Source organism: Anguilla anguilla, chromosome 14, assembly GCF_013347855.1.
Source record: "Anguilla anguilla isolate fAngAng1 chromosome 14, fAngAng1.pri, whole genome shotgun sequence".
Taxonomy (NCBI): domain Eukaryota; kingdom Metazoa; phylum Chordata; class Actinopteri; order Anguilliformes; family Anguillidae; genus Anguilla; species Anguilla anguilla.
Genome location: NC_049214.1, coordinates 14,624,041 through 14,650,124, shown reverse-complemented (window position 1 = coordinate 14,650,124; position 26,084 = coordinate 14,624,041). Strand labels below are relative to the sequence as shown.

At 41.7% G+C, this 26,084-nt stretch overlaps 2 protein-coding genes across 2 annotated transcripts; both read left to right on the top strand.

The window, feature by feature from the left end:
- The first annotated feature begins 756 nt into the window (after nt 1-756).
- On the top strand, nt 757-15,101 carry cnot6l (CCR4-NOT transcription complex, subunit 6-like). The gene is made up of 12 exons (XM_035391240.1): nt 757-1,119; nt 4,540-4,661; nt 4,916-5,102; nt 5,329-5,414; nt 5,707-5,796; nt 5,933-6,001; nt 6,125-6,282; nt 7,658-7,812; nt 8,695-8,846; nt 9,129-9,356; nt 9,681-9,883; nt 10,374-15,101. The coding sequence occupies exons 2-12, from the start codon at nt 4,550-4,552 to the stop codon at nt 10,581-10,583; spliced, it is 1,650 nt and encodes a 549-aa protein (XP_035247131.1). The 5' UTR covers nt 757-1,119; nt 4,540-4,549; the 3' UTR covers nt 10,584-15,101.
- A 4,134-nt stretch (nt 15,102-19,235) lies between these two features.
- Nucleotides 19,236-25,468, top strand: LOC118212896 (hexokinase-4-like). Its single transcript, XM_035391363.1, has 10 exons — nt 19,236-19,466; nt 19,766-19,928; nt 20,513-20,667; nt 20,853-20,972; nt 21,301-21,396; nt 21,781-21,880; nt 22,459-22,642; nt 23,394-23,549; nt 23,857-24,090; nt 24,700-25,468. The coding sequence occupies exons 1-10, from the start codon at nt 19,386-19,388 to the stop codon at nt 24,845-24,847; spliced, it is 1,437 nt and encodes a 478-aa protein (XP_035247254.1). The 5' UTR covers nt 19,236-19,385; the 3' UTR covers nt 24,848-25,468.
- The last annotated feature ends 616 nt before the right edge of the window (nt 25,469-26,084 follow it).

The window sequence follows — 26,084 nt, the reverse complement described above, 5'->3', positions numbered from 1 at the left end:
TTGGTGGCCTGTGCAGGGTGTATTCCTGCCTCTCGCCGAATTCACGCTGGGATAGGCTCCAGCACCCCCGTCACCCTGCCCAGGATATGCGGGTATTGATAATGGATGGGTGGATGAACGTGGTGGGTCCCCCAATGATTTCGAACAGAAACCATTTCAGAGGAACCTGTGAAGCAATGTTGGCCAGTAGAGGTCAGTACAGTTCTCTGACATTTGGTTACGCGAGAGAAGAGGAACATGACTCACAAATTCACTTAGACATCTGTGATCTAACACCGTGTACTGTGGAAGATGGACTGTCATTTCATATGCATTATGATATGTTCAGCAATTCACTAAGCTGCTGTGCAAATGGGATCATTGTTGTTAAGTGCTTAGGCCACTCAAGGACTAGCTTCAGTCTCTTTTCGCTAGTTTTAGCAGGGAATACCCTATGCTACATCACTGGCAGCAACAACAAAAAAATAAATAAATAAAGTTATGAAGGCAGTGTGGTTTAATAAGACCTCAGTTTTATGCACTTACAGCCAGGAGCACATTTATTTTTAATCGTCCTCCACGATTCCAGCATTGTAAATCCCTTAAAAACAACCAGACCATGCCCTTTTAAATTTTATCTGAACCCAATTTTTTCATGTTGCCTGCACTATAGTTTTTTTAATTGTATGCTTTAATTCAGAAAATTCTGAATTTATGTTATCGCTGTTAATTATATTGTCTTTTTGTGTCATGTCATCTTAGGTTCAAGCTTGGAAACTCAGCTGATTGTACAACCTGTGAAGCAAATTAATTCCTAGACCACTTTGCTGAAAAATGAACGGTGACTAACTCAAGGCCAACAAGTTACAACACCAACAGCAGAACGTTTTCTGGACAAGACGGCTAGTTAGCAAAACACTGTTTAATGCAAAATGTCTAATGAAGAAATCTAATAGCAGACTTTCCTCAAACTTTTAGCTGTTCTCGTCGGGGGAGGGGGGCAGTGTCTGTGCGGCAGCCATGATTGTTGTCCTTCCTTCAGTCTTTCAGAAACGTTGAGGAGCTGAACGTCAGCTAATTCTGACTGCATGTCTCTAAACGTTTCATCCCTGAGTCGTCTTCACCGCTCACTGAATGCCGGTATGTTGTTTTATCTGCTTTAGAACATCGGCACCTGTAGGTTTACATGTATGTTTAGTACGTTTTACGAGCTTATTTTTGTCTCCTCCTTCGAAAGACTGGAAAGAGTATATTCTAAGAGGCTGTGCACAGCACCGGTGGCAGCTACAAATGCAAGGCCCGTGCTACAAGCGAATTTACAAGCATTTGTTCATGTGTACAGTTCTTTGTGTCGGGGACAGTTTTGTTATTAAAATAAAGCGTATCTTGCATGTTGTACCTAATAATTTGTCCGCGTCGAGTGTTTTATTTTGGTGTTTACTGCTGAATGGAATTTTGAGCTGGAATACAGGCCCATGTCAGAATCGCCAAAGCAGCTGTGCGGTTAGCTACCTAGCTACTTTTGATACCAGCTGTCTTGCATTAGTTAGCAAGATAGCTAAAGTTAGCTTGCTTGCGAAGAAGCTGACAGGCCAGATAGCCGCTATGAAACAGTTACAGCTAATAACTGGTTTAGCTTTATGTAAATAGCTAACAAGCCAGTTACTTGTGTAAGTAGCTACCAAAGAACCATTTAAGGGTATTCGGTGCTGTAAATGTATTGAAACAGTGTTGAAATTAACAGTATTAATCTAAAAGTACTATTAGCAGTTATGTATTTAAGAAATAAATGTAGGTAGATGTAACGTTAGCTTGCGTTTGGTTTCATAACCGTGCTACTGCAGCCAGCTAACGGTTAGCTAGCTAAGGTCTGTTGTACAGTAAAATAAAATTCTGTATCGAATTAACTAGTCTAGCTAAGTCGATGCACACAGTCTTAGTTTCATTTGGCTAACTGTGTAACGTTGCCAATGTGACTGACAATTATATTACACAAGAATGTAAGGGGAGTAATTTCTTATCTCAAATACAAACTTTTGTGTCATGAGCCAGTTATTAATAATTCGTTTAGCAAATGATCGGACAGGTTTGTTTAAAAGGTTATATCGTCAGTGTTTAGTAATATAAAAATGCAGGGACGTTCCGTGTGAATTTGTGCAGTCATACTGATCGTCACGAATTTTCCTCAAAGAAACGTCCTATGGAGTAGTATATTTGACACATCTGAGATGAGGGTCACAAATAGTTTTTGAGAAACTTGGAAAGTACGGTGGATATTTGGGGCGTTTTTGTTCCTATGGGTGATCACATTCACAAAACGTTTACAAAAGTCAGTCTGTCCCTGCTATATTTAATGTTCCTTTCTCCTGACATGTGCATGTGCGTACATCCCAGGGTCATATTAGCGCATGTATTTTTGAAGTCTGTCTTGCATCATAACAGAATCCCTTAGTTTGTAAATCATTATGTGTGGTGACGAATGTTCTCTTGCTCCTTATGCACAACAGTTGTACTTTCTCTTTACTCGTTGAAATTAATGTGTACTTTCATTAGTCATAAATGGGGGGGAGGGGGGGTGCTTAGTAAGGTGACACCTTTCTTTTTCTTCAAACACTGTAACACATTATCTTGATAACGTAGCCTGATTTGTTGAAATGGCTGTTTCATAACCAAGCGCCTCTGGCAAATTGTTCCCATAATTGCATGTGCTTAAATTTCTGGTTTGATTTTATCTAGGTAAAAGGTTTTCTCATTGAGACAAGAAGCTCAATGCACTCTTGCGGAGTATTACGTGTTTCTTTCCGTTTTTAAGGCATCAGAATGTACTGTACGTATCAGATAATAATATGCTGAACTCAGTAATTACCTCGGTACCGTGTCGGTAAGTGCCACTGGCAGCAAGGAGCTTCTGAGCCAAAGATGAGGTGAGAAAATGTTCTGGTCTGACAGTGGTCTGTAAAGTATAGCTTAATATGAAAGATTAAAGGCATAGTTTTTCCTTGTGTAGCAGTTCCTGAGGGAGTCTTAACTCTGTGCTTCACTGTGAGGCATATTGTACTGCTTCCTGTCTGCTACTGTGTTGTTGTTGTGACTGTTTTGAAAGCAATGTCAGATTGCTTTGACAGATAACATGAGCTATAGCCAAAGCACCTCTGTTTTATATTGTGCAAATGTCATTTAACTTCTTTGGAGACTTTTACTAGGGTCTTTTTAATGAAGTGTAATACACTTTTTATATCCATGCAGATTTCTGATTCTCTATTTATCTCAGCTAATTAAAGCTCAAAAAGGAACTGTCAGTAAAACAAGCTTTAAGTGGCTGGTTTTTCATCACTTTACTGGGGACACAAAGAGCAGAGTCTGAGGCTTTGACTCATTTCTCTACATTCAGCACAATGAAATCACAGTATGTACTGAATTATATTTGCTTGGCAAGGTTTGAGAATGAGTGCTTGCCAATTTCAGGGGTCAGTCAAGGGTAAGTTATTAAAGGATGGGTTATTTTAGTTTTCTGGAGGAGGCTAGGTTTACATGGCACCTTAGGTTAACATTTTCTTCACATGTACATGAGTATGCAGCCTATAGGGAATAGTAACTTCTCTGTAGATAGTTTCTGTAATACCTTTAGTAGAATTTAATTCATAGAAGTATATGGTAGTATAAAGTTTTTAGATTTGTGTTGCTTACATTATATTTCATAATGCAAATAGGAAAATATTGAAATAGAAATGACAAGAAAATATGGCTTTAGTATATTTAACATACTTCCCCAATATGCATATTCATGTTAGGCTCCATTATATAGTATGGAGAAGGAGACTGAAGCAAACTTTGCTGACAACTTGACTATTGAATGTTGCATGTTGTGGCCTCTGAAACACCCTGGCCTGCAGGACAAACAAGGGTTGGCTAGGAGAAGTAGTTTCATTCATTGTGAGAATGGGCATGCTAATATTAGTTTTTATTGTCAGGTGCTCTCAGCCATCCTGCAGTTAATGGAGTGAATGCCACAACAGCAACAGGGACAAGGTGGCAGGTCCAGGGTAGATGGAGACATATTGTTGGCAAAGTCTCAAAAAAATTATGCTAGGATGTAATAATGTGATAACGACAAGCAGTCAGGTCCACCGCTGGGTTTTGTGGAAAACTGACTAATGCTGAACTTTGATTGCAACCTATGACCAGGTGACTCTAAAATTGAGCTTTTTGGCCATGTACACTAGAGGTTGGTTTTCCATTGGAATAAAGACGCTGGCCTTTAAAATTGTCATACCTGCAGTGAAATGTGGTGGATCTTTGATGTTTTTGGGTTTCTTTTGAAACCCTAGTCCTAGGGCTCCTGTTACAGTCAATGAAATTACGAACTCCATTGTATTACCAGGACATTTAAGCTAAAAACCTTGCACCCCACCACTAGGATGCTGTGGCTGTAGCCTAAAGGCTTACTGTGCGGATTTATGCTTTGCTTGTCCTGTTTTGGAAGTTGTGTTGGAGTCACTCCAGACTGCATCCCTGCAGGCCACTGTGGGTTGACTTTTTGCTGTTCTGTTTGTCCCTCAGATTAATAGGTATGCCAAAGGAAAAATATGATCCCCCGGATCCTCGCAGATTATATACCATCATGTCAGCCGAGGAGGCAGCCAATGGGAAGAAGTCACACTGGGCAGAGTTGGAGATCTCTGGTCAGTCACCCTTTATTATCAGTTGGTAACATTCTCTTTGCCTTTTATTACATTATTAGTCTTTGTTTTTTTATGCTCATCACTAGAGGATTGGTGTTTTATCCATGATAAGGAAGTGTATAGAGAAGTTCCTTATGAAAAGTGCTGTAAAAAAACAAATAGGGGTATTACCTTACTGGGAAATTTGTTATGTTGAATTTGATAAAGCATTCTTATTAAAGACTAACTTAAAACTCCTGTTCTTGATTCACCAGGGCGGGTGAAGAGTTTGAGTAGCTCACTCTGGACACTGACACATTTGACCGCATTGCATCTTAATGACAACAGCCTTAGCCGCATTCCCCCCGAAATTTCCAAGCTCCAGCACCTGGTCTATCTGAACCTGTCCTCCAACAAACTGCGCAGCTTGCCGGCAGAACTCGGAAACATGGTGTCTCTCAGGTCAGTGGGAGAGGCAGCACTGTTGAAATTTGGGACGCGGGTGTGACCAGTCTTCAGGTGCTTTTCTGTCCCTTTAACACTTTCAGTTTCATTTCACTGTGCCATCTGCAGCACAGAACACACTCTGCACTATGTTGTTGAATTGAGCTTTACTAGATCACTCAAAAGCCATATTCAAGGTTCTCTAAGTGTGGTTTCTGTGTATTTTCTCCTTTGTGTTTTCCAGGGAATTGCTTTTAAATAACAATCTTTTACGGGTTCTGCCTTATGAGCTTGGGCGGCTGTTCCAGCTACAAACCCTAGGTTTGAAAGGTATTCTTACCCTCACCTTCATAAACAAGCAAAATACACAGAATACACCGTGCAGTAAACCTGTATATTAGTTATCAATTCATGGCAATTTTATATATTCCTTCAGTTTACTTATACTCAAATAGCTTTTTTTACTGTAGGAAAAGCTACAGTAGAAAAGGCAGCCAAGGCAATGTCCTTTCATGTGTAAATGATAGCTATTTTTATACTGAACACGCATAGGTCAGAGTGAACTGTAAGAAAATGAAATCCCAATAGTATTTATATAATTTTAAATTCATTTTCTCTTCAGGAAATCCTTTATCACAAGATATCCTCAAACTCTACCAGGAGCCTGATGGAACCAGAAAGCTCCTCAATTACATGCTTGACAATCTAGCAGGTACATCGTTCATATGGTCAGTCTCTTTGAAAGGGAAAATTTGTCAAGTGGCATTACAATCTTATTGTGTTTGTGTTCTACAGTATATCCACCAGCCCTGTCTGAGTTAATACTGTTCAATTCGACCTCTCTCTAGTACACCCAGAACAACTTCCCCCAAGACCCTGGATCACTCTGAAAGAACGAGATCAAGTTATCCCCACAGGTACAGTTACACTGATGTGCATGAGTATACTCACAGACACACACACACACACACACACATATATATATATATATACACTTAGATCACATTGAGCTGTTGTGTGATGTTGTGTTCCCCCTCCAGCTGTGTTCACTGTCATGTGTTACAATGTGCTGTGCGACAAGTACGCCACAAGACAGCTGTACGGCTACTGTCCATCCTGGGCACTCAACTGGGAGTACAGGAAAAAGGGAATCATGGAGGAAATTGCCAACTGTGATGCTGACATCATCAGCCTTCAGGTCAGCCAAAAGAAACTTTTCGTCTACTGATGTAATGTGGGCCTTCGTGATACCCGATTGGACTATGGGGTTTTCTTACAGAAGTGAAGTGTCATTTGTAAGCAAGAACGATTAGGTGATATCAAGAAAACCTGGTCCGAATCAAGGTCAAAGCATATTAAGTACTTCGGCATGATGCATTGATCATTGGAAATATCTTGTGGTATTCAGATTATCATTTTTATTTTAGAAAGAAATGAGCAAATAAATTATCAGTTTGAAAATTTCAGAAAAGGTGTCCACATCTCATCTTAAATCAGAACGCCTGAGGTGACACAGAGATTCCTGTTCCAGCGCACATCACATAGTCATTGGGATTTTAGGGGGAGTCTTGAATAAGTTATTTATTTATTCTTTTATTTATTTATTTATTTGTAACTGGAACCTATGCCTGTTCTCAAAGCTCCAGCTAGGCCTTTTGTATAAAAACAGTATTTTGCCTTTTTTTGAGGAGGCCCTTGGATAGCATTCCATTGAAATTGGCAATTCAGTTACCCTTGTCTCACACACAGGAAATCTTGTGTTACACGCCTAAATGTACATTCATGCATTTTCATGTCAAACCTTGTTTGGCTCCAAATCCAGAGCAATACAAATCGCCCCCCGTCTGGTCAGCATCGCTTCTGCCCTTCACGTGATCTTAAGCTTATGGGAAGCTTTTCTCTCAGATTTGTCTGACATGGTTTTTACTGTGTGAGGACGACAATAGGGGACTGGAACTGGCTGTGGGAGAGAAATGGGCCATGCTTTTTCTTTAAGGGCTTTTTTCTAATGCATAACGTTAAAGCTCTGGTATTGCATTTTGTCTTTTTAGGCAGTTTACAGGAAAACAATGTCAAAAGTCAGCTTGCATAACTGCAGCATTCTTCAGAAATTTACATTACATTACATTACATTACAGGCATTTGGCAGACGCTCTTATCCAGAGCGACGTACAACAAAGTGTATAACCATAACCAGGAACAAGTATGACGAAACCCCTAGAGAGAAGTACCGGTCCAAGTACAGGGAACAACCGCATAGTTCAACCTGGACCCTGGTGGTTAAACTGATTAACACTAACAACGAGAACGGCAACAACGCAATCTATGGAAAAATAAAAATAAATAAAAATACAAGTAGTTGTTAAGACTGGCGCATCAACTAAGTCACCTATTAAACAGCTGCCTAGTTACAACCCTAAGTTTAGTCATTTACAGGGGGGGAAGGGAGGGATGGGGAGAGGTGCAGCCTGAAATTTATTTTAAGAGAAAATAAATTGACCCCAACTCTGTGATGCCTTCCTTTGAGACAGGGAAGCACTGTTTCTCACACGGTCTGATCAATGTCCCCACAGGAAGTTGAAACCGAGCAATATTACTCCCTTTTTCTTCAAACGCTGAAGGAGCGTGGATATGATGGTTATTTCTGTCCAAAGTCCCGTGCCAAATTAGTGTCGGAGCAAGAGAGGAAACACGTGGATGGCTGTGCAATATTCTTCAAAACCGAGAAGTGAGTGGACACGTTTTTGTTGTTTGTTTTCCCCACTGGTTTGCTTCCTCAGCACGACGTCATTGAGCATACGTTTGTCATGTGTTGTCACGTTCATGCCTTGTGGCAGTGGTATCATTAGACACTCAAGCCCCTGCAATATGCTGCCGTCCTCTGTAGGGGGCGCACTTGTTGCTCAAATACTGTAACTTCACAATGTAGAAACTAGTATTAGCTCAGATCACACGAGGCATCCGGGCTTGGAATAGCTCATTTATTATTTCATTGATTCCTGCGTGCTGTCTTCTTTGTCTCTTGCATGAAACCGCATGTACTAATTACTATCCAATTACATTTTGAACTGTAAATAAGCTTCACCGTGATAAGCCTTGTGACACTGTGTGGTGGGTTGTTCCTTGGTTCTGTGATTAGAAACACTTATCCCGTTTAGAAATACAGTGAGCTCCATAATGTTTGGAACAAAGGCATATTCATTCTTCATTTGGCTCTGTAATCCGCAATTTTGATTTTTTTTTTTGATTTGTAATCAATCAATTAAATATGGTAGAAGTGCACATACTCAACTTTTATTTTAGGTTATTTTTATACACTTTGGTTTCACAATGTGGACTTTTTATACATCCCCCCCTCCATTTCAGGGCACTATAATGTTTGGGACATATTAATGTTGTGCAGATGAAAGTAGGCATGTTTAGTCACATGCAGTGTCTGCTTGAAGTCTGTGACCCATAGACATCACCAGGTGCCAAAAAAAGCAAAACAAAAAATGTGGAATTTGTGCTGCACTTTTACAGACCTGGTGATTAGACTGTTGCGCTAATCTTTTAGTTTTGACGCAGTAGAAAACACTGTATAATTGTTGGTTTTGTTGGGTTTTTTCAGATTTACACCAGTGCAGAAGCACACTGTAGAGTTCAATCAGGTTGCAATGGCAAACTCCGAAGGATCAGAAGTCATGCTAAATCGAGTAATGACAAAAGACAACATTGGTGTAACAGTATTGTTGGAAGTCAATAAGGACATCTTTTCTGGTGGTAAGGAGCATGCTGATGTTATGATGGCTGTTTTATGATTATGTATTTTTCAGCAAAATAATTATCAACAACCTTTTTAGAAAATTGAAGTGTTTGCTTGCGTTAAATGATGTTCCTTGTTTCTGCTAATTTTCTGTGGTAAATATTGTGTTACAAAATGACACATGGCATTTTCTGTTTTCATTAATAACAGATGTCTTTTAAGAGCTTTGCTGGCAAGCTCTTAAATGCAGTATAAACGTTTCATTGAACTGTATTGAATTCCAACTGCCTGTCATTCAGGGACGAAGCCCTTGCAGGAAAAACAGCTCCTCCTGGTGGCCAATGCGCACATGCACTGGGACCCTGAGTACTCGGACGTGAAGCTGATCCAGACAATGATGTTCATCTCGGAGCTGAAGAGCATCGCTGAGAAGGCCTCTGGGTCGGAGGCATCCAGCTCTCCCACGTCTGAGCCCATCCCCATCCCCATCGTCCTGTGTGCAGATCTCAACTCCCTGCCTGACTCAGGTATAGGGCTTCAGTAGTACAGGTGCACAAGCCTCTGTTCTGGGCAGGTTTTCAACAGTAACGCCCTGTATTTGAATCCTAACAGGGCAATTAGAGTTGAACCTGTCCCAAAGATGTAATTAAGCAAGGACTGATTTGGTTAGTTTTCTGATGCTAGGTTTGCTGTGAAAAATCCAGGGGAAAGATGACTAGCATGGCAATTAATAATATAATGTTAGTCAAGTTTAAAAGCCTCCTGTGTGTGTGTGTGTGTGTGTGTGTGTGTGTGTGTGTGTGTGTGTGTGCGTGCAAATACATTCATCTTTTATTTTTTCCATTTTGAAGGCGTGGTTGAGTATTTGAGCAATGGTGGTGTGGCAGAAAACCACAAGGACTTCAAAGAGCTGCGGTACAATGAATGCCTGACCAACTTCAGCTGCAACGGGAAGAATGGAAACTCTGAGGGAAGCATCACACATGCCTTCCAACTGAAGAGTGCGTACGAGAACAACCTAATGCCTTACACCAATTACACCTACGACTTTAAGGTAAGGCGGGGTCCTGCTACGAGCTGCGTTTTACAAAATAGCCTGTGCTAATTAACAAATTATAATCACAAAGTATTTTCAAGGTCTGTAAGTTTCTGACAATTATTATTATCAGTCGTTAAAGTAGTAGTATGCATGATAATAATGGTAATGATAACAACAACAATAATAATAACTTGTTCACAATAGCACATTTCAAAGATTCTAAAGCATTTAAAATTTCAATTTAGTGTAGGGGTGAAGGGACTTGGCAGTCAAGGGACTTGGACAGGAAACGGAGGCATCCCCTTCTCTTTTAATAGTTCCATGGGAAATATGCTTTCATGTTTAATTTAGGGAGATTGCTCTATCCTGGACTCAAACTGTGATATGCTTCTTGCTCTTGTTGTACATTTTTTGATTCCCGTTGGTCATTTTCATTTGTGGGCGGCGCTTTTCCCATCTGGCCATGCCTTTTAACTCTGCTCCTTTCTGTCTGACCTCTCCTCAGGGTGTGATTGACTACATTTTCTATTCCAAGACTCACATGAGTGTTCTGGGCGTGCTCGGGCCCCTGGAGACACAGTGGCTGACCGACAACAGCATCACGGGCTGCCCCCACCCCCACATCCCCTCTGACCACTTCTCCCTGCTCGCCCAACTGGAGCTGCACCCTCCCCTCTCCCCCCTCAACGGGTTGCACCTGCCCATGCACAGGTAGTGCAGCCCCGCCCTCTTCTGCTCCAAAGGACCTGTACAGCTGTAGAGTCACACCCTAGACCCCCCTGCCCTGGAGTGAAGTGTATGGCCTTCATACCGACCGGCCTTTTCAAGCTGCTCCTTTTTAACTTCTGCACATGGATTTTATTCATTTATTCTCCAAAGGCTTGATACCAAATCAGGGTTGGGATGCTTATTTTTGTCCGTCTTGTCAGAGACAAGCTGCTTTAGGTGTAAGAAGTAATAATTGTCTGACTTTAAAAACGTTCACCTGGAGTATCAGTGTTTACCTTTAAACTGTTGGTGCTTCACTGCTTCATGCTATTTATCTCCAGCTGTGTATTTTGTCATCGCTGGCTAAAACAACACTCATAAGTGTGCCAACTGGATTTTTAAACACTATTAAGTGTGAACACACTCACGTCTTGAGAAACTACCTGAAAATTATTCTTGCACATTGTCCGTAATTATTTATAAACAATGGCCGTGGAAAAATTAGAAATCAGCATCCCAGCCCTACTCAGAAGAGAAATACATTTGATGGTCTCATGTTGCTGTATCTTTACTATGCATTGTCTTGCGTTTTATTTGCTTGCAAGCAGTTTTCTTCTGAATCAAAGCAGTGTTACTTCCAGGTGAAATTGCTGCAAGTCACCCCAAGTTACTGTAGTGTGTCCGTTCTTCCCATTACAACTGAAATCATGAAGCTAGCAGTCACATCAGGCCTTTGCAGATCAACACATTCAGTTGAATTGTGCACAGTTTGTTTGTGGACATTCTAAAATGCATATTCTGCACCTACAACTTTGGTCTATTGACTATCATTTCATTTGTAAGAATCCCCCCTCTCTTACCACAATGTTGTAATATTACACTGTCTTTAGCTTGACATGTGTCTACAGTATGTCTCGCTTGTGGGACATTTTTATTTAAGGTATTTGCCAAAATTAATAATGAATATAATCAACAGAGCTCTGGGCTTGAGCATTTAAAAGCTTTTGGATATATTTAAAAACATTTCTTAATGGTCTTTGAGTTTTCTGTTTTTTTTTTTTTTTTTTTTTTTTTTTAAAGGTAATATCTGGTCTATTTATTGTCCTGGGCCCTCTAGATGTAGTTTTGGCAGATTTTGACATTCACAGAAGGTTGTCCAGGTGGTCAGTGAAGTAGAAACCTTCACGGTGGTGTAGTTTTAAACTAAATCATGGTTGAATATGCAGGGTTGTTCTCTAAATGTCCTGCAGTGGCCTTTGTGAAACTGTCACTGTTGTTTCCCCTCAGAAAAACATAACTTTCTGTCTAGTAGTTTAAGATTTCTTTATTTGGTTCTGTGTTTGCAGTAATGCAATTATGCATTTTTTAAATATTCTGGTTGCTGTTCTTTTTTTCTTGAGTACTTAGCATTTATGAATGAAGCCATAACATTGTTGAAGCACATAAGTTATTTTTTAATGTATTCACAGCTTGGGACTTTAAGGTGAAATTGCATCCATGAAGTGTGAGCGTTGTCATTGATACATAATTCACTGCCCGCGCACACTATGTCTTTGCGATACAAGCTTTGCTTCTTTTGCACTCAAGGATGATACTTTAACCGAAATGCCTCAGATTTCAACAGCTGAATTCAGCACCTTTCTGAAGACCACAAGGCCAATACTTCACTCCCTGCACTTTGTGAAATCTGTTTATATAGACTGGAGTTAGAACTTCATCTACAATACAGTGATTGTATTTTAACAAAGGAGATGCCCATTTCGTCTATTGTACAACTGATCAGTGGAGGAAATGTTCCATAATCTGCTTCAGGTCACTGTTTTCTTTCCTGCAGTCATGGATTTGTATGGTGGTGCATACACAGGTATGCAGTGTAGGCAACCCCCTCTGAGACTGTCAAACCGAGCCCCTTGGTTTTGTCAGAAGCAGTGGCTGTTCATACAATAAGTGAACCTGGTTCATGTTTCCTTTTGGTTTTGCTCCCTTTTTCTTCAAGGGATACATTTTTGTACGTAAATGTATGAAAATTCTATGATACAGTGTTAAACATTGGTGTTGAATATATTCTATATTGGGGAGGGGTTCATTTTAATGGTTTTTCTTATATGAACATTGTTCTCTGTGATGACTTCTGTAGTTATCACAGGAAAGCCATCAATCTCTCACCAGACAGTGCTGCAGTTCTTGAAATTACACTTAAACTAAACCAATGGAGTGTTCAAATGCAATCTAAGACCTATCCTTATAGAACAGCATTTCAAGTGACTTCAGTTTTCCTATGTCATTAAATATTACAATAGCGCAGTTACTTGGGTAATGGACAGCATTGGGAAGGCAACATTTCTATATTTCTATTTAATAAAGTTGTTTTTAACAGCATATTCTTCCATTTTTATAATAATGTGCCTAGTTTTTATCTCTTCAGCAGCATCACTGCCTGCTATGTACAGGTCAGAGACCAGCCCATAACCTAACACTGCTCCTCGGTCTCCTGGAAAGGTGGGGGAGGGGTGCGTAATGTAGAGTGAAATGCTTTGTTTTAATGGAGCATGGTTGACACTTTTCCCTGATTTCAGCTTTATAGCATGATGGCAGTGCACAAGTGGGTGGTGCATTCCCCGATCCCTTTTCTTACCCTGACCTCATACATGTGCCTCGCAGTCATGTCATTCAGTGCTACATATCACGTCATGCAGACGGTATATACACTGTAGCTTTTGAAAGGGATCACTCATGATGATGCAACAATTTTGTTAATTGTACGCTTTTTATTTTAAGTGTTCCTTCTCTATGGTTTCTTTAAGACGTGCGCAAATTCTAACCATTTTCGGCAGCCATATGAAAGTCAAAGGTAGATTATGTTAAAAGGCCAAGCTTCCTGGATGATTTGATAAAAAAACGAGTAACTCTCATTGTGCAAACAAGTTTACAGCTGATGTAAACACTTCCTTTTGTTACCGAGTTGGCAAAAATTATCTCTACGGAATGCTAGAGATATTTTCTCTTATTGTGTGTTTGAAGCTACAGTATAATTTTTACAACATATGTTTTAATTTTAACAAGCTTCTAGCACAACTCCCCGTGCTGTTTGAAGCTGTTTGATGAAGATTCTGTAAATGATGTGGTCGTCATTGCAATTTCCCGGATAGTAGTACTGCCTAGATTTGGATAGGAAAGTGCATTGTTGTCCTGCAAAATATTTCTGTTGTGCGAATTTTGAATGTTGCTAAGATAAGACACTTTAAAGGAGATTTAAAGTTCTAAGTGCAGTAAAGTGTGTAGGGGGGAAATGTTGCGATTTGGTTAAGCACAGGGCTGTTGGTAGTAGGATTGATTTTGTGTTGCAGATGAATTCCTTCCTTCGTCTGATAGCGTCGAGGGTTTCATTTACTTCCCATTTTATCTTGTTTTTAGAATGCTTTTCAAACCATTTTAATTAGGAAATCTGTATTTCTGAATTATTTTGGGTCAGTTGAAGAATTTTAATTGAAAGACTATTCAGGCTTTGAAACATACTTTCCTTTTTTCCCTCCGTAGTCATTTGGAACGTTTCTGGTGCAGTTCAGTTGATGTCCTGGTTTAGTGATATCAGTGCTTCTTGTGTATTAATTGACATCCTTCAAGATAGGATACCGTGTGTTTGTTCTTAATACCCTAACATGACCAGTGTGGAGCAGACATCATCCACAGCAGGAACGCATCACCATGAGAGGTGTATCAGCAGTTCGCCCCGTATTACAGTGCTCTAAGGAAGGGAAACTTTAAAGTCTTGCAATGTTTTGGCTCTTACAGTAAGTAAATCATATCTACCATCTGCATACGTGTGAATATTAAGTGTTTCAGCTGCACTGCATGGTATTTTGTTTTGCAAAGATGTTTCTTGGTGCAATCCATTTTTAACAAAAACCAAAGTCATTTTGATGTATTCAGCTATGTACTCATCTTTGGTTGTGCACACCAAAGATGAATAATTGACGCTGAGTGTTTATACATCAAAAGGGTCACTTCCTTCCCAGGAGCTCTGACAGTAACACTCTTCTTGATACTGACCAGCTCTTCCCCCACTGTGTCCTCTGTAGAGGTGCATCTGGACAGCACACTAAACCTCTGTGCAGTGTTCAGTAAGTGCTGTGCTGGTACTGCTGTTTGGCAGGTCCAGTGTGCAACACCAATTTTGGCATCGTAACCCGAACACAGTGGGTGCTCTGTTGCTAGCTTTTTATCCTGGTGCTATGGTGGCCTGCTGTTGTCAGTGGTTTTGTGAGGTGAGGTTTAGAGCTTTTGATCAGTATGAGGGCAGAGCTCAGTTGGCCTTGGAAGAAAGCTGTCCAGATTAGTTGCATTAGCAGCTCTTCAAGGGAGTTTCTTTTTCCTGCATTGTCAAAATGTGTTTTATTTCAAGGACTGTGGTGTTCATGCCCCATGGAATGCATTACATCATAGTCCCCCACTAATTATTTCACTTTGGATTATGTTTCTTGCCACTTCCCTGTTGTTGGCAATAAAATGCCGTTTTCAAAACCTGTTTGCAGTGTTTTGTGTTCTGTTCAAAATTTTGATTTTGAGCTTTTCTGAACAATTGAGAAATTTAATGCAAGTCCTTCAAATAGTTAAACAAGAATAATTCTGGGGTGTACAAAGCAACGGGTGGTCTCTATGGTCAGCATCGGTCAAGGAACATGTACAGAGTTGCACAATTCAAAAAAAGTAGAGCACTTCATTGTTGAATGGCCCAAACACTGGTAAGACCAAAATTAATATTTAGACATTTCCAATACACGATAACCATTTTTTCAGTTCCACTGTGAAGTGTTAATTTGTTAAAATATGGCTTCATATTTTTTTTGGCTAGATATTTTTTTTGTACCTTTTGTAATATGTGATCCCTGAAATGTAATGTAATGGGAAGTAATGGGTTATTGAAATGTATCTGTCTGGAAAGGGTTACAAAGCAATTTCTAAGGCTCTGGGTCCAAACCAAACCAGAGAGTGAGTCATTATCTGCAAATGGAGAATACTGGGAGCAGAGTTTAATCTTCCCAGGAGTGGCCGGCCCTCCAAAATTTCTCCTAGGGCACAGCGTCAACTCCAGACAACAAATCCAGAAAGTCACAAAATATCCCAGAAGAACAGCCGAAGAACTACAGGCTTCTCTAACCACAGCTAAGACTGGGTTTAAGACTGGGCAAAAAAAAGGGACGAATGGAGGGTAGCAAGGTGGAACATCAGTGCTAAGAACGCACCTGGGTAATCCCCAAGCCTTTTGGGATAATGTTCTATGGACAGTCAAAAGTAGAAAATAATGGATATAACTCAAATTATATCTTGTAAATTGCCATTACTGAAGGAACTGTGAATTCTGCTCTGTACCAGGAAATTCTTAAGGTGAATGTCCAATCGTCTGTCTATGAGTTGAAGCTAAAGTATAATTGGGTTATGCAGCAAGACAATGATCCAAAACACAAAAGCAAGTTCACATCTGAATGGCTGAAAAACAAAATTAAGGTTTGAAGTGGCCTAGGCAAAGTCCTGGCTTGAACCCAACAGCAGGTTGGTAGTCAAGAGGTATGCACTTGACTATCTATTCATGTGGGAAGGAGAAGTCCATAAAGCTGTCAGTAAATGTTTTGGAAAACAGTCTTTGGTACCTATGCTAGATTTGGGTTTTACCACATAAAAGCAACAGCAGTATGTTTGACTCACACAAATAAGCAATAATGATAATAGATCAATATTGTGTCTAAGTACTGTCAATATATCAATTTCTGCATGATAATTCAATAAAATATATAATATAGGTATAATACAATATAATTATTTGGATAATCTTTTCAAAGTGGTGGACATGTTTCAAATTGTCAACTGAAATTGTGGTTTGTTTCCTTCATTGATAACTTTGAACCTGAAAATCTGATCTTTGAAAGCACTTATTACTGCAGGCAGGCAAGGTGTTAAAACAGTCTTTGTAAAATTGGGGTGGGCTCCACTAACAGCCCTGTGCCCACCCATATGTTAACATTTGCTCCACTACAGACTTTACAACACACTCATGATTTAAATCTGCTCTAAACATTGTACTTGAAGATAAACAGATGGGCCATGCCTGTGGAGCGCACTGAGCGTGCTCAGATGTGTCATGTCTGTAGAACACACTGAGCAGGCTCAGATGGGTCATGTCTGTGGGGTGCGCTGAGCTTACATATATCTGTGTAGTTATATTTGTTATATTTTATTGATGTAATATTTTAGCATGCTAGTACGCAGTATTCTGTTTGATAAGGGTGTAGTTTGCTCAAGTCTATATTTAGTCATTGCCCCCCTCACCTACTGTCATTTCAGCTGATTTGACTTTGCACAAGAGTGTCAAATCTAAATTTAGGCTTATGTTTGTACTGATAAGCTTCACCTGATACGTTGGCCTTGCCCTCTCCATGACCTGCTGTGAAATTTGTGAACTTACTGGCATCTCTGCACTTTTTGAACCTCTGACCATAAACGTCACACATTCCTTTTTTCGTTTAAATTAGCTGTTTGAACCATGAGCATAATTCCAAAGCACTGTATGCTAAAATAAGTTAAATATAAGTTATTATTTATGATGGTGATGATGATGATGATTATTATTATTATTATTAATAATACCCTGAATCTAATTCAGATGATACCAAAACCCACCCACCCAAATCTAAAACAACCCCTGCTAATTCTACTTTAATCAATGTTATTCTCTCGAATACTGTGCACACATAGGTATCATGTGGAGTGTTTTTTTTTTTAATAATACAAGTGACCATCATCCCATTTCCTGTGACACAAAAGTTACCAAACACTGAGCCTTGAGGAGAGATTTCCACAAATAAGTCTTCCTAAATGGCATGTATTGCTGTGACTTGGGGGGGGGGGGGGGTCTCACTTATACCTGCCCCTGAAATTTCCTTAGAATCTTTTTTCCTCTCATGTTATATCTGTAGCCATTCAACACACACCTTTCTAAAAAACTAAAGTGTTATATAGCAAAATAGTTCTTGGCTTTCAGCTGAATTGCTTGACCTCATTTGAAAGAACTAAAAGGCGGGCAAGAGTCAGGCCACGCATTCTGATTTGACAGCTGACTGGCTGTTGAGAAATAAATGTTCTGCCCTTATTAGAAAACAAAATCAGATTTCTATCTGAATGCCTTGTCTGAGACTGGGAGTAATCCCACCAAATCTCTGAAGCTTACACAGGACAATGTCCAGTGTTAATTGAACTCTAACTGTTTTAATTCAACACTAACATAACATTTGGTCTCAATGGGGACTAAATGTTATCGGTTCATGTTAAATGAATACTGTTAGTGTTGAATTAACACTGGATATTTAACTGTGTAGTGGCTCCAACCACTTCCTGCTGCAGCAGGTCATGTCTACCACAGATTCAGTTCCTATTACCAATAAAAAGTACTTCCAACAGTCATTTTATCTCAGAAGGGCCCATCTTTTATAAGCTTAATGAATGATGTTGATGGGCCCAAATTGTCTAAGTTTAGAGGTGAGTCTGTATCAATGCCAAATATGGCTCACACTGTTTCCATTGTTGGTGATGATTTTGATGAAGTCAGTGCCACTATATTCTCCTTTACCACCAAAAATATGCATGATGCCCTGCTAAAAACAGGTAAAAAATCTACGGGGGCTGACTTGCTGGGTCCTGGTCTTTTAAAGATGGAGGCACCCCTAGAGGCTGAGCCTTTGAAGCAGTGTACCACTGTGCAGCCTCTTGTATAACAGGTGACCCATCACTGATTTGTGTCCTTCTGTAGGATGCCCATCCCTGTCCAGTAGAAGGGCCTAATATTGGCTTGTCTTTATACTGTATACAAAGCTCTTCAGAAACTTCCATTTTATCTCACTTCTCTTCTTCACTGGCAATTCACAAATTGCCTAGCTCAGTACCTTCCTGCATAAATAAGGATGAATTAAAATGTTATAAAATTTATTTTAACTTGATTGTAATTGAGAAATTGTTTTCCTCGTTTAATACAATACCTTTAATAATAATTATATTTATGTTCGAATTATATGTATGATGGCATCTCTTTAAATTGGAGAGAGATCTGATCTACAGTATAAAAAGTGCCATTTATGGGCATTTGTTTGCAATAATTATATTTGCTGTGATTTCAGAGTGTGTCTTTGATCTCTCTCTCTTTATTTGAGTGGCCTTAAGGATGTGCCAATGCCAGGCCAAAAATAGAAACAGTGTTTGGGACGTGGCGGGAAAGAAGTGATGAAAACTAACCAAATCTGTCATGTTTTCTAAAAATATTTTGCAACAGTGTCATTCCCCTCTGGCTAGCTTATTGGGTGATCAAGTCCAAGATATTCTAGATGATAAGGAAGAGAAATATAGTGCGTGTGTGTGTGTGTGTGTGTGTGTGCGTTTGTGTGTGAGAGAGAGAGAGAGAGAGAGAAAGATAGACTGTGTGTGTGTGTGTGTGTGTGAGAGAGAGAGAGAGAGAGAGAGAGATAGACTGTGTGTGTGTGTGTGTGTGTGTGTGTGTGAGAGAGAGAGAGAGAGAGAGAGAGAGAGACTGTGTGTGTGTGTGTGTGTGTGCGAGTGCGTGTGAAAGAGAAACAGGGCATCTGGCCAGCCCCCGTCTGTGACAAATAAAAAGGACAGAACCTCTCGTGCAGTTGCACTTGCAGTCCTCACACACTCACACACACTCTCATACACACTCTTCATACTTCCACTCTGTCACACACACTTTTTCTCACTCGCTCTCATTGCAGTAGAGACACTCTTACACACGCACTCATTAGTGAAGATGCCTTGTGTCACTCCTTGCCGAATGATGAAGATGAAGGGGCCCAAATCATGCAGCTCCATATTGGGGAGAATCCTCAGGGTAAGGAACACATTTTTAAGGTCCTCTGTGACCCATTAATGCTAGAATGTCTGCTGTTTGCTTCCTGGGAGTGCAAAATGTGCTTCAGTATCTTGTTAGCATCACTAATTCACACAGATCATAGCAGAGTAGTGTGGTAGAAATATTGTGCTGTCAGTTAGCCACCGTCTGTTTGAATATGTGATGAGAAGAAAGAGAGAAATTGGATTGGTAATATATTTATCAGTAGTGCCATGGTTGCATATTCAGACAGTAGCTTTTATTTAGAGAGTTCTCTCTCTCTCTCTACCCTTCCCCAGGTGGATCAGGTCCTGTCCGATTTCTGGCTTGATACGGAGGAACTAACGGAGGTGATGAGGAGGATGCAGCGGGAGATGGATCGGGGGTTGTGCGTCGTGACGCACGACCAGGCCAGCATTAAAATGTTGCCCACTTACGTGTGTCTGACCGCAGATGGATCAGGTATGTGCTCCGACCTCGCGCACAAATCAAGAGGTTTCATCTGGCCACCCGTTGAACCATTACAAGGGTCCCTGTAAATAAAGTAATACACGTCTTTGACAGACTAACTCCTGCATTCGAAGTCACACGAAGGGACAGTGCCAATCAATCAAAACAAAAGTGATCTGGCATCATATTACTGACTTTGTATCCCATTAAAACAGCCTATCCGTTTAAAGAGAGGTCAGAGTGTGTAAATTGGCCAAGCTGCTTGTTTCACTCCAACAAAAGAGCACTCCCATAGGCTCCTGGGTTAATTTATATACTAATAGATTGTTTACTTCACCTCAAAGGTTGCTTTTCTGCTGTTTAAGTTAGGTTTCTTTGCCTGTTTGATGGAACCCCCATCTATAGACTCCACTCATATTTATATGTAAGGTGCAATAAAATTTAGAACATTAAGGGATCGTATTATAGGTCAGTGTATAGAATTGTGTATTTGCAGTTTCAGCTGCAATCATTCTGGGTTACAGCAACTGCTAAATTATGTAATGTAATTTAATGAATGATTTTTCACTGCTCTGGTATGTATGCTTTTTTCTCAGAGGTGGGGGAGTTCCTTGCTCTGGACCTGGGAGGCACAAATTTTCGGGTGATGTTGGTGAAAGTGGTGGAGGATGAGAAGAGGGGCTGGAAGGTGGAGACCAGGCACCAGGTGTACTCCATCCCAGAGGAGGCCATGACTGGCACAGCACAAATGGTGAGAGCCGGGTCTGCCGATAGACTAACCCAAGGTTTTGATTACTTTTATATAGCTTTGTGGCTTGCATTAACCTGGTTTACATTTTCATACCCTTCACTGCTGTAATCATTTCTGTTTGGTTCCATCTCCCACCCCCTCCCCCTGTCACACCCTCACCTACTCTCTCTCTCTCTCTCTTCTAGCTCTTTGACTACATTGCTGAGTGCATCGCAGACTTCCTGTCGAACAATCACCTCAAGCACAAGAAGCTCCCCTTGGGGTTCACCTTCTCCTTCCCAGTCCGGCATGAGGACTTAGACAAGGTCAGAGACATATAAGACTTCAAGTCAAATTAAACATACTTGACAAAAGACAACTGTGAGGTAAATCACCAACAAGCACAGTCAAAATGGTGGAAGGGGTGCAGGGCTGCTTGACAACAGACTGCAGGCAGCAAAGCAGCTGATTGGTTGTCCATTTGTTCTGTGTCACTGCTTGAGCATTGCCTTATGTGATTTCCAATGTTTATTTAAAAATCACAAAGAAACTGATATTTATTCACAAAAAGGCAGCTATAGTCTTTAAATAAACTTTGATTGAAATGAACTGAACTGAACTGAACTGAATTAAAATAAACTATCACTGTTCCAGGGCATCCTCCTGAACTGGACCAAAGGATTTAAGGCTGCAGGTGCTGAGGGCAACAATGTGGTCAGCCTGCTGCAGGATGCCATCAAGAGGAGAGGGGTAAGTCTGTCTGTGTGTCTGTCTTTATGTCTGTCTGTCTGCATGGAGTGCCAGCAATGTCCACCAACATGGTGAATTTACATTCTGGCTGCTGTTGCACTTCTGTGTGCCTACACAAGATGTGCTCACCTCAGGTTGGTTATTATGAAATTGTGCGACACAGCCTGAGCCAATCACGACAAGCTCACGCCATGAGCGAAGGCAAAGAGCAGTTTACCTTGGGGAAAAGCAGCATTGTGCCACTGTGTTGTGATGAAATTCTCACTGGTGAATCCGGGCCCTTTTAGGGTGGGGGTGGGGAGGGGGTGTGGTCAGGTGGTGGGGGGAAGGGTCACCAGGGTGTGGGCAAAGGACAGTCTAACACGCCCAACCTGTGCTCCCCAGGATTTTGAGATGGATGTGGTTGCCATGGTGAATGACACAGTGGCCACCATGATCTCCTGCTATTACGATGACCGGAGCTGTGAGGTCGGAGTGATCGTAGGTAAGGGTCAAACTCCCTGGAGTCCCTTTATTGAGACACAGGTGCGGTGGAGCTGGTGTGTTCCTCTCTCTACCCTAATATGGATGTTACTGTGTTAGAAAAGTCCAATTTTTTCAAGGATGGCTTTACAGAATCTCTGTAATTTTTTATCCAATCTTTCCCTGTAATTTGCCTGTAAGCCCTTCTTCTATCTCTCCTGGGAGCCATTTTCCCTGTTTATTTCTCATAGGATAATCTGTGGCTTCCTCAGATTGTCTCATTCAGGCTACAGTGCTCACTTTCTGCATTTCCTGGTACACTACTCACTATTTTTCACGCTCTGTCTCTTACTTTCTGCAACCTCAGCAGCCCCAGATGTCTCTCTGTTTTAGAAGACATGAAAGGGGATTTGTGTACATGCCAAGACAAGGAGTAGCCTTTCACTGTTTGTATTAATACCTGAATATGTTACGATGAATTAATTTGCCCTGCCCCCACTGGTGAGTGACTACATGTAGAGTCTGTTTCATGCCGAATATGGGGTTGGTTTCTCTCTCTCAGTGTTTCTCTCTCTCTCTCTCTCTCTCTCCTTCCCTCAGGTACAGGCTGTAATGCCTGCTACATGGAGGAGATGGGGAGGGTGGAGCTGGTGGAGGGAGAGGAGGGCCGCATGTGCGTGAACACAGAGTGGGGGGCCTTCGGGGCCAACGGCGAGCTGGAGGATTTCCGTCTGGAGTACGACCGCAGGGTGGACAAGACGTCGCTCAACCCCGGCCAGCAGCTGTGAGTCATGCCCTGACACAGCCCGACACACCTCCGGTCACCCCCCAAACGCCCCCACTCCCCGTACATTTCCCGCAAGTGCCCCCCGCACTCCCCCCTCTGGCCCTGACTGATTCGCCTTACTCATTTAGGCTAAGCACCCTTTTTTTGTTTTTCTGTGATCTGTTGAAAGAGATGACACAGATAAACACCCTTTTATGCCTAAACACTGCTCTCAATGACTCATATTTACTGTACAAACACTGTAGGTAAAGTAGAGAGCACAAATATTGACGTGCCTGAGAGCGACCCGTCGGCCCCTAAGCTGGGAAGTGACGAAGCGCTCATCTGACAGACCCCGCGCTGACGTAGTCCACCGCGGCTCTTGCGTGGTATCCGGGCAACCCCCTTGTTTTACCGCACCTCCCTGTCACCAGAGGCATAAAGCGGCCATCAATCTGAGGCAGGGAGGCGAGGATCATCATTAGCACGCGGCGCGGGCTAATGCATGTTTACCGTGGCACTGCTGTGCCTCTCGGCAAAGCATACTGCATGCTTCCTCTCACACCCACCCTCCCCCCCATACCACTGTGCCCCTTTAGAGGTTCATGATTGTGCATATTGGTTAATAACAGGTTTTTTGTTTTTTTTTTAAACTACAAGGGATCTAAAAGAGGGTCTTTGCTTGCGTTAAAAATGCCTGCCAGATGCAGATTTGCATGATGAATCTAAACCCCTCCCCTCTGTCCCACCCCCTGCCCCCCTTTCACAGCTATGAGAAGCTGATAAGTGGGAAGTACATGGGGGAGCTGGTGCGTGTGGTGCTGATGAAGCTGGTGAGCCAGGGCCTGCTGTTCCGTGGCCGGGCCTCTGAGCAGCTGAAGACCAGGGGCAGCTTCGAGACCCACTTCGTGTCTCAGATAGAGAGGTGAGGATGGGCTCTTTCCGCCCAGTTGGGCTGCGGGTGGGAGGCAAGTTCACTCTTCTTCATTCTCATAAGTGTGTTCTGCCTTTGCAGTCACCTCCCCATTCCATTTAAAGTGTTCATGAAGCCACGAGATAATGTGATGTAATGGTCAAAAACACCATTACCAAATGATTCCTCTAGTGGGCAGTATAGACACTGTTGCTTTCAGGTTAAAAAAAAACTAAATACTGTATCAAATAGGCTAAAATATCAACAGAACCGTGCAGGCATAATCTCTCTCTCCCTCTCTCTCCCTCTCTCTCCGTAGTGACACAGGGGACAGACAGCAGATCTGTAAAGTCCTGTCCAGGCTGGGCCTGTCGGCCTCGGAGCTGGACTGCGACATCGTTCGGCTGACCTGCGAGAGCGTCTCCACGCGAGCCGCCCGGTTGTGCGGGGCGGGCCTCGCCAGCATCATCAACCGCATGCGGGAGCGCCGCGGCCAGGAGAAGCTCAAGATCGCCGTCGGCGTCGACGGCTCCGTCTACAAACTGCACCCATGGTGAGGGGGAGGAGGGCACCGGATGGAGAGGACAGGGACTAGTACACTGAGTGTACAATCCATCAGCACACCTATACTGTCTCTGATGGGCAGCTCCTTGTGTAGCCAAGTTATAAAAATGACAAGTATAAAAAAGCAAGAATCAAAGTTAAGTTCAGTGAAGTTAGAGCACAGATAAACTAGAAGACGGCACTCAGTGGAACTCATACACTATGCAATTGTCAAAAAAGACAAGCAGAGTTAGCAGACTAAATACATAACCCCCATCTACTCTACGACAGTACTGTGTCAAGGCTGGCCTTTAATGTCCAAACAGTCTCTTCTGCACTCTTCTGCCTGCCTGATTGTTATTGAAAGGATAAAACTGTTGAGAAGTAATTCCAATACTAGCCTTGCCAGCAGGTTATTTGGGAACCCATATTTTTCCCCAAAATTGTTTGTGTCGTACTAAATGACCTTTGTGCCATGTTTAACACAATGGGGGACTTGACCAAATTTCAATAGCTTCACGGTTATGGTGCACTGATACGATTTTAGTATCTGAGATCTGTTACAAAAATGTGGTTCTCTGTCTCCTGATGGTTCTCTGATCTCGATTTTCCTTCTTAGTTTCCAAGAAAAATTCCATAAAGCAGTCCGTGAACTGGCACCGTCCTGTGACATTTCCTTCGTCCAATCAGAAGAAGGAAGTGGACGGGGAGCAGCGCTGATATCCGCGGGGGTCTGCAAGACGGTACCTTGCATACTCAACAAGTGAAGGAGTGTGGCTCAGCCTTCAACCACGAGGGTGCGGTTCACTCGCTGTGTAATGGGACTCGGGCTTCTCTTGCCAAGAAAGGGCACTTCTTTAGCCTTATTGACAGCATTCTTATGTATTCCAGAAAGGAATCCAAAATGGTTAAGGAATGATTTGGCACACTGAGGACACGGGAGGACTAGAACATGCAAAGAGCTGTCAAACAGGAGCTAGCAGACTCCGCCAAATCTATTCTCTTCTGCGGTACTGCATGCTTCAGCACATTGATGCCTTGTGTTTTTTATTGCATTGGGTATCTGAGTGAGCGGTTACTGCTTATTTATCACAGCGTTACAACTTTACAAAAATCAAGACTTGCTGTTAAACGGTTGTTTTAGTGGGGCAGATAATCCTGTGATGTGTTGAAAAAAGATATTCAAGGCGCAAGCCACACTTTCACAATGCCCAATTAATCAAAGCACACAAGCACATTCTTCTGGAATAGGTTTTTAGTGAATTCCAAGCTGTTCCTTTAGTGTGCATTCTTTCTGCATTCGAATGCCCCCACATTCACCCCACACCCACCATTTTCCCCCAAGTATTGGAACAAATAAATGTCCTTGTAGGACCTATTTTCTCCCATTTTGTATGCCCAGTTTGTGTGTTTTTACTCCTCATCCCTGCAACCTCTGTCAGTTCAGAAGAGTGCAAGCGAGCACAGCCTCACCTCCAAAACACAATGTCAAGTCTGCTTCTTTTCACTTCACATTCCTCCCAGAACACTATGCTTGGCTTGTGCAGGCAGACTGCATGCACCAAACTGACCAGAGTCAGTTAGACATCCTGTCAACGGAAAATTTTTCTTCTCTTTTTATAAAGCACTTATCACAAAGATGTAAGAATGTTGTTACTACATGATACTGAGGGAGTTTTATGATTTATCCTTCATTAATTAGGGCCCACCTTGTCAGAGTGTTTATTGTGGCATCCTGATGTGCATGTTTCTGTGTCAGTCTGTGCATGACCATCTCATCTGTCCCTAATCTGTACCAGCCAGAGACTTCTGCCTCAGAAGCTGTTTGAATCTTTCAGACCATAAGAGCTTTCTATGGCTATTTGTCTAGTCTGTCTCAGTGAGGTCATCTGCATTTAATGTGCAATGCAGAGATCTCAAACTCTAATTCAGGACAGCCGCAGTGTCTACTGGTCTTTGGTGTGTTTCAGGGCATAAGTGCTTAAGTCATTGATTGGCTGAAGA

What these genes read in the sequence shown, in the direction of transcription:
- LOC118212896 (XM_035391363.1), top strand. Translation starts at nt 19,386, where the DNA reads ATGCCTTGTGTCACTCCTTGCCGAATGATGAAGATGAAGGGGCCCAAA. An exon ending in TGACTGGCACAGCACAAATG is followed by an intron (nt 20,668 to 20,852) that starts GTGAGAGCCGGG and finishes TCTCTCTTCTAG; the next exon opens with CTCTTTGACTACATTGCTGA. An exon ending in GTCTACAAACTGCACCCATG is followed by an intron (nt 24,091 to 24,699) that starts GTGAGGGGGAGG and finishes TTTCCTTCTTAG; the next exon opens with TTTCCAAGAAAAATTCCATA.
- cnot6l (XM_035391240.1), top strand. Translation starts at nt 4,550, where the DNA reads ATGCCAAAGGAAAAATATGATCCCCCGGATCCTCGCAGATTATATACC. An exon ending in ACAAACCCTAGGTTTGAAAG is followed by an intron (nt 5,415 to 5,706) that starts GTATTCTTACCC and finishes TTTTCTCTTCAG; the next exon opens with GAAATCCTTTATCACAAGAT. An exon ending in ATTACACCTACGACTTTAAG is followed by an intron (nt 9,884 to 10,373) that starts GTAAGGCGGGGT and finishes ACCTCTCCTCAG; the next exon opens with GGTGTGATTGACTACATTTT.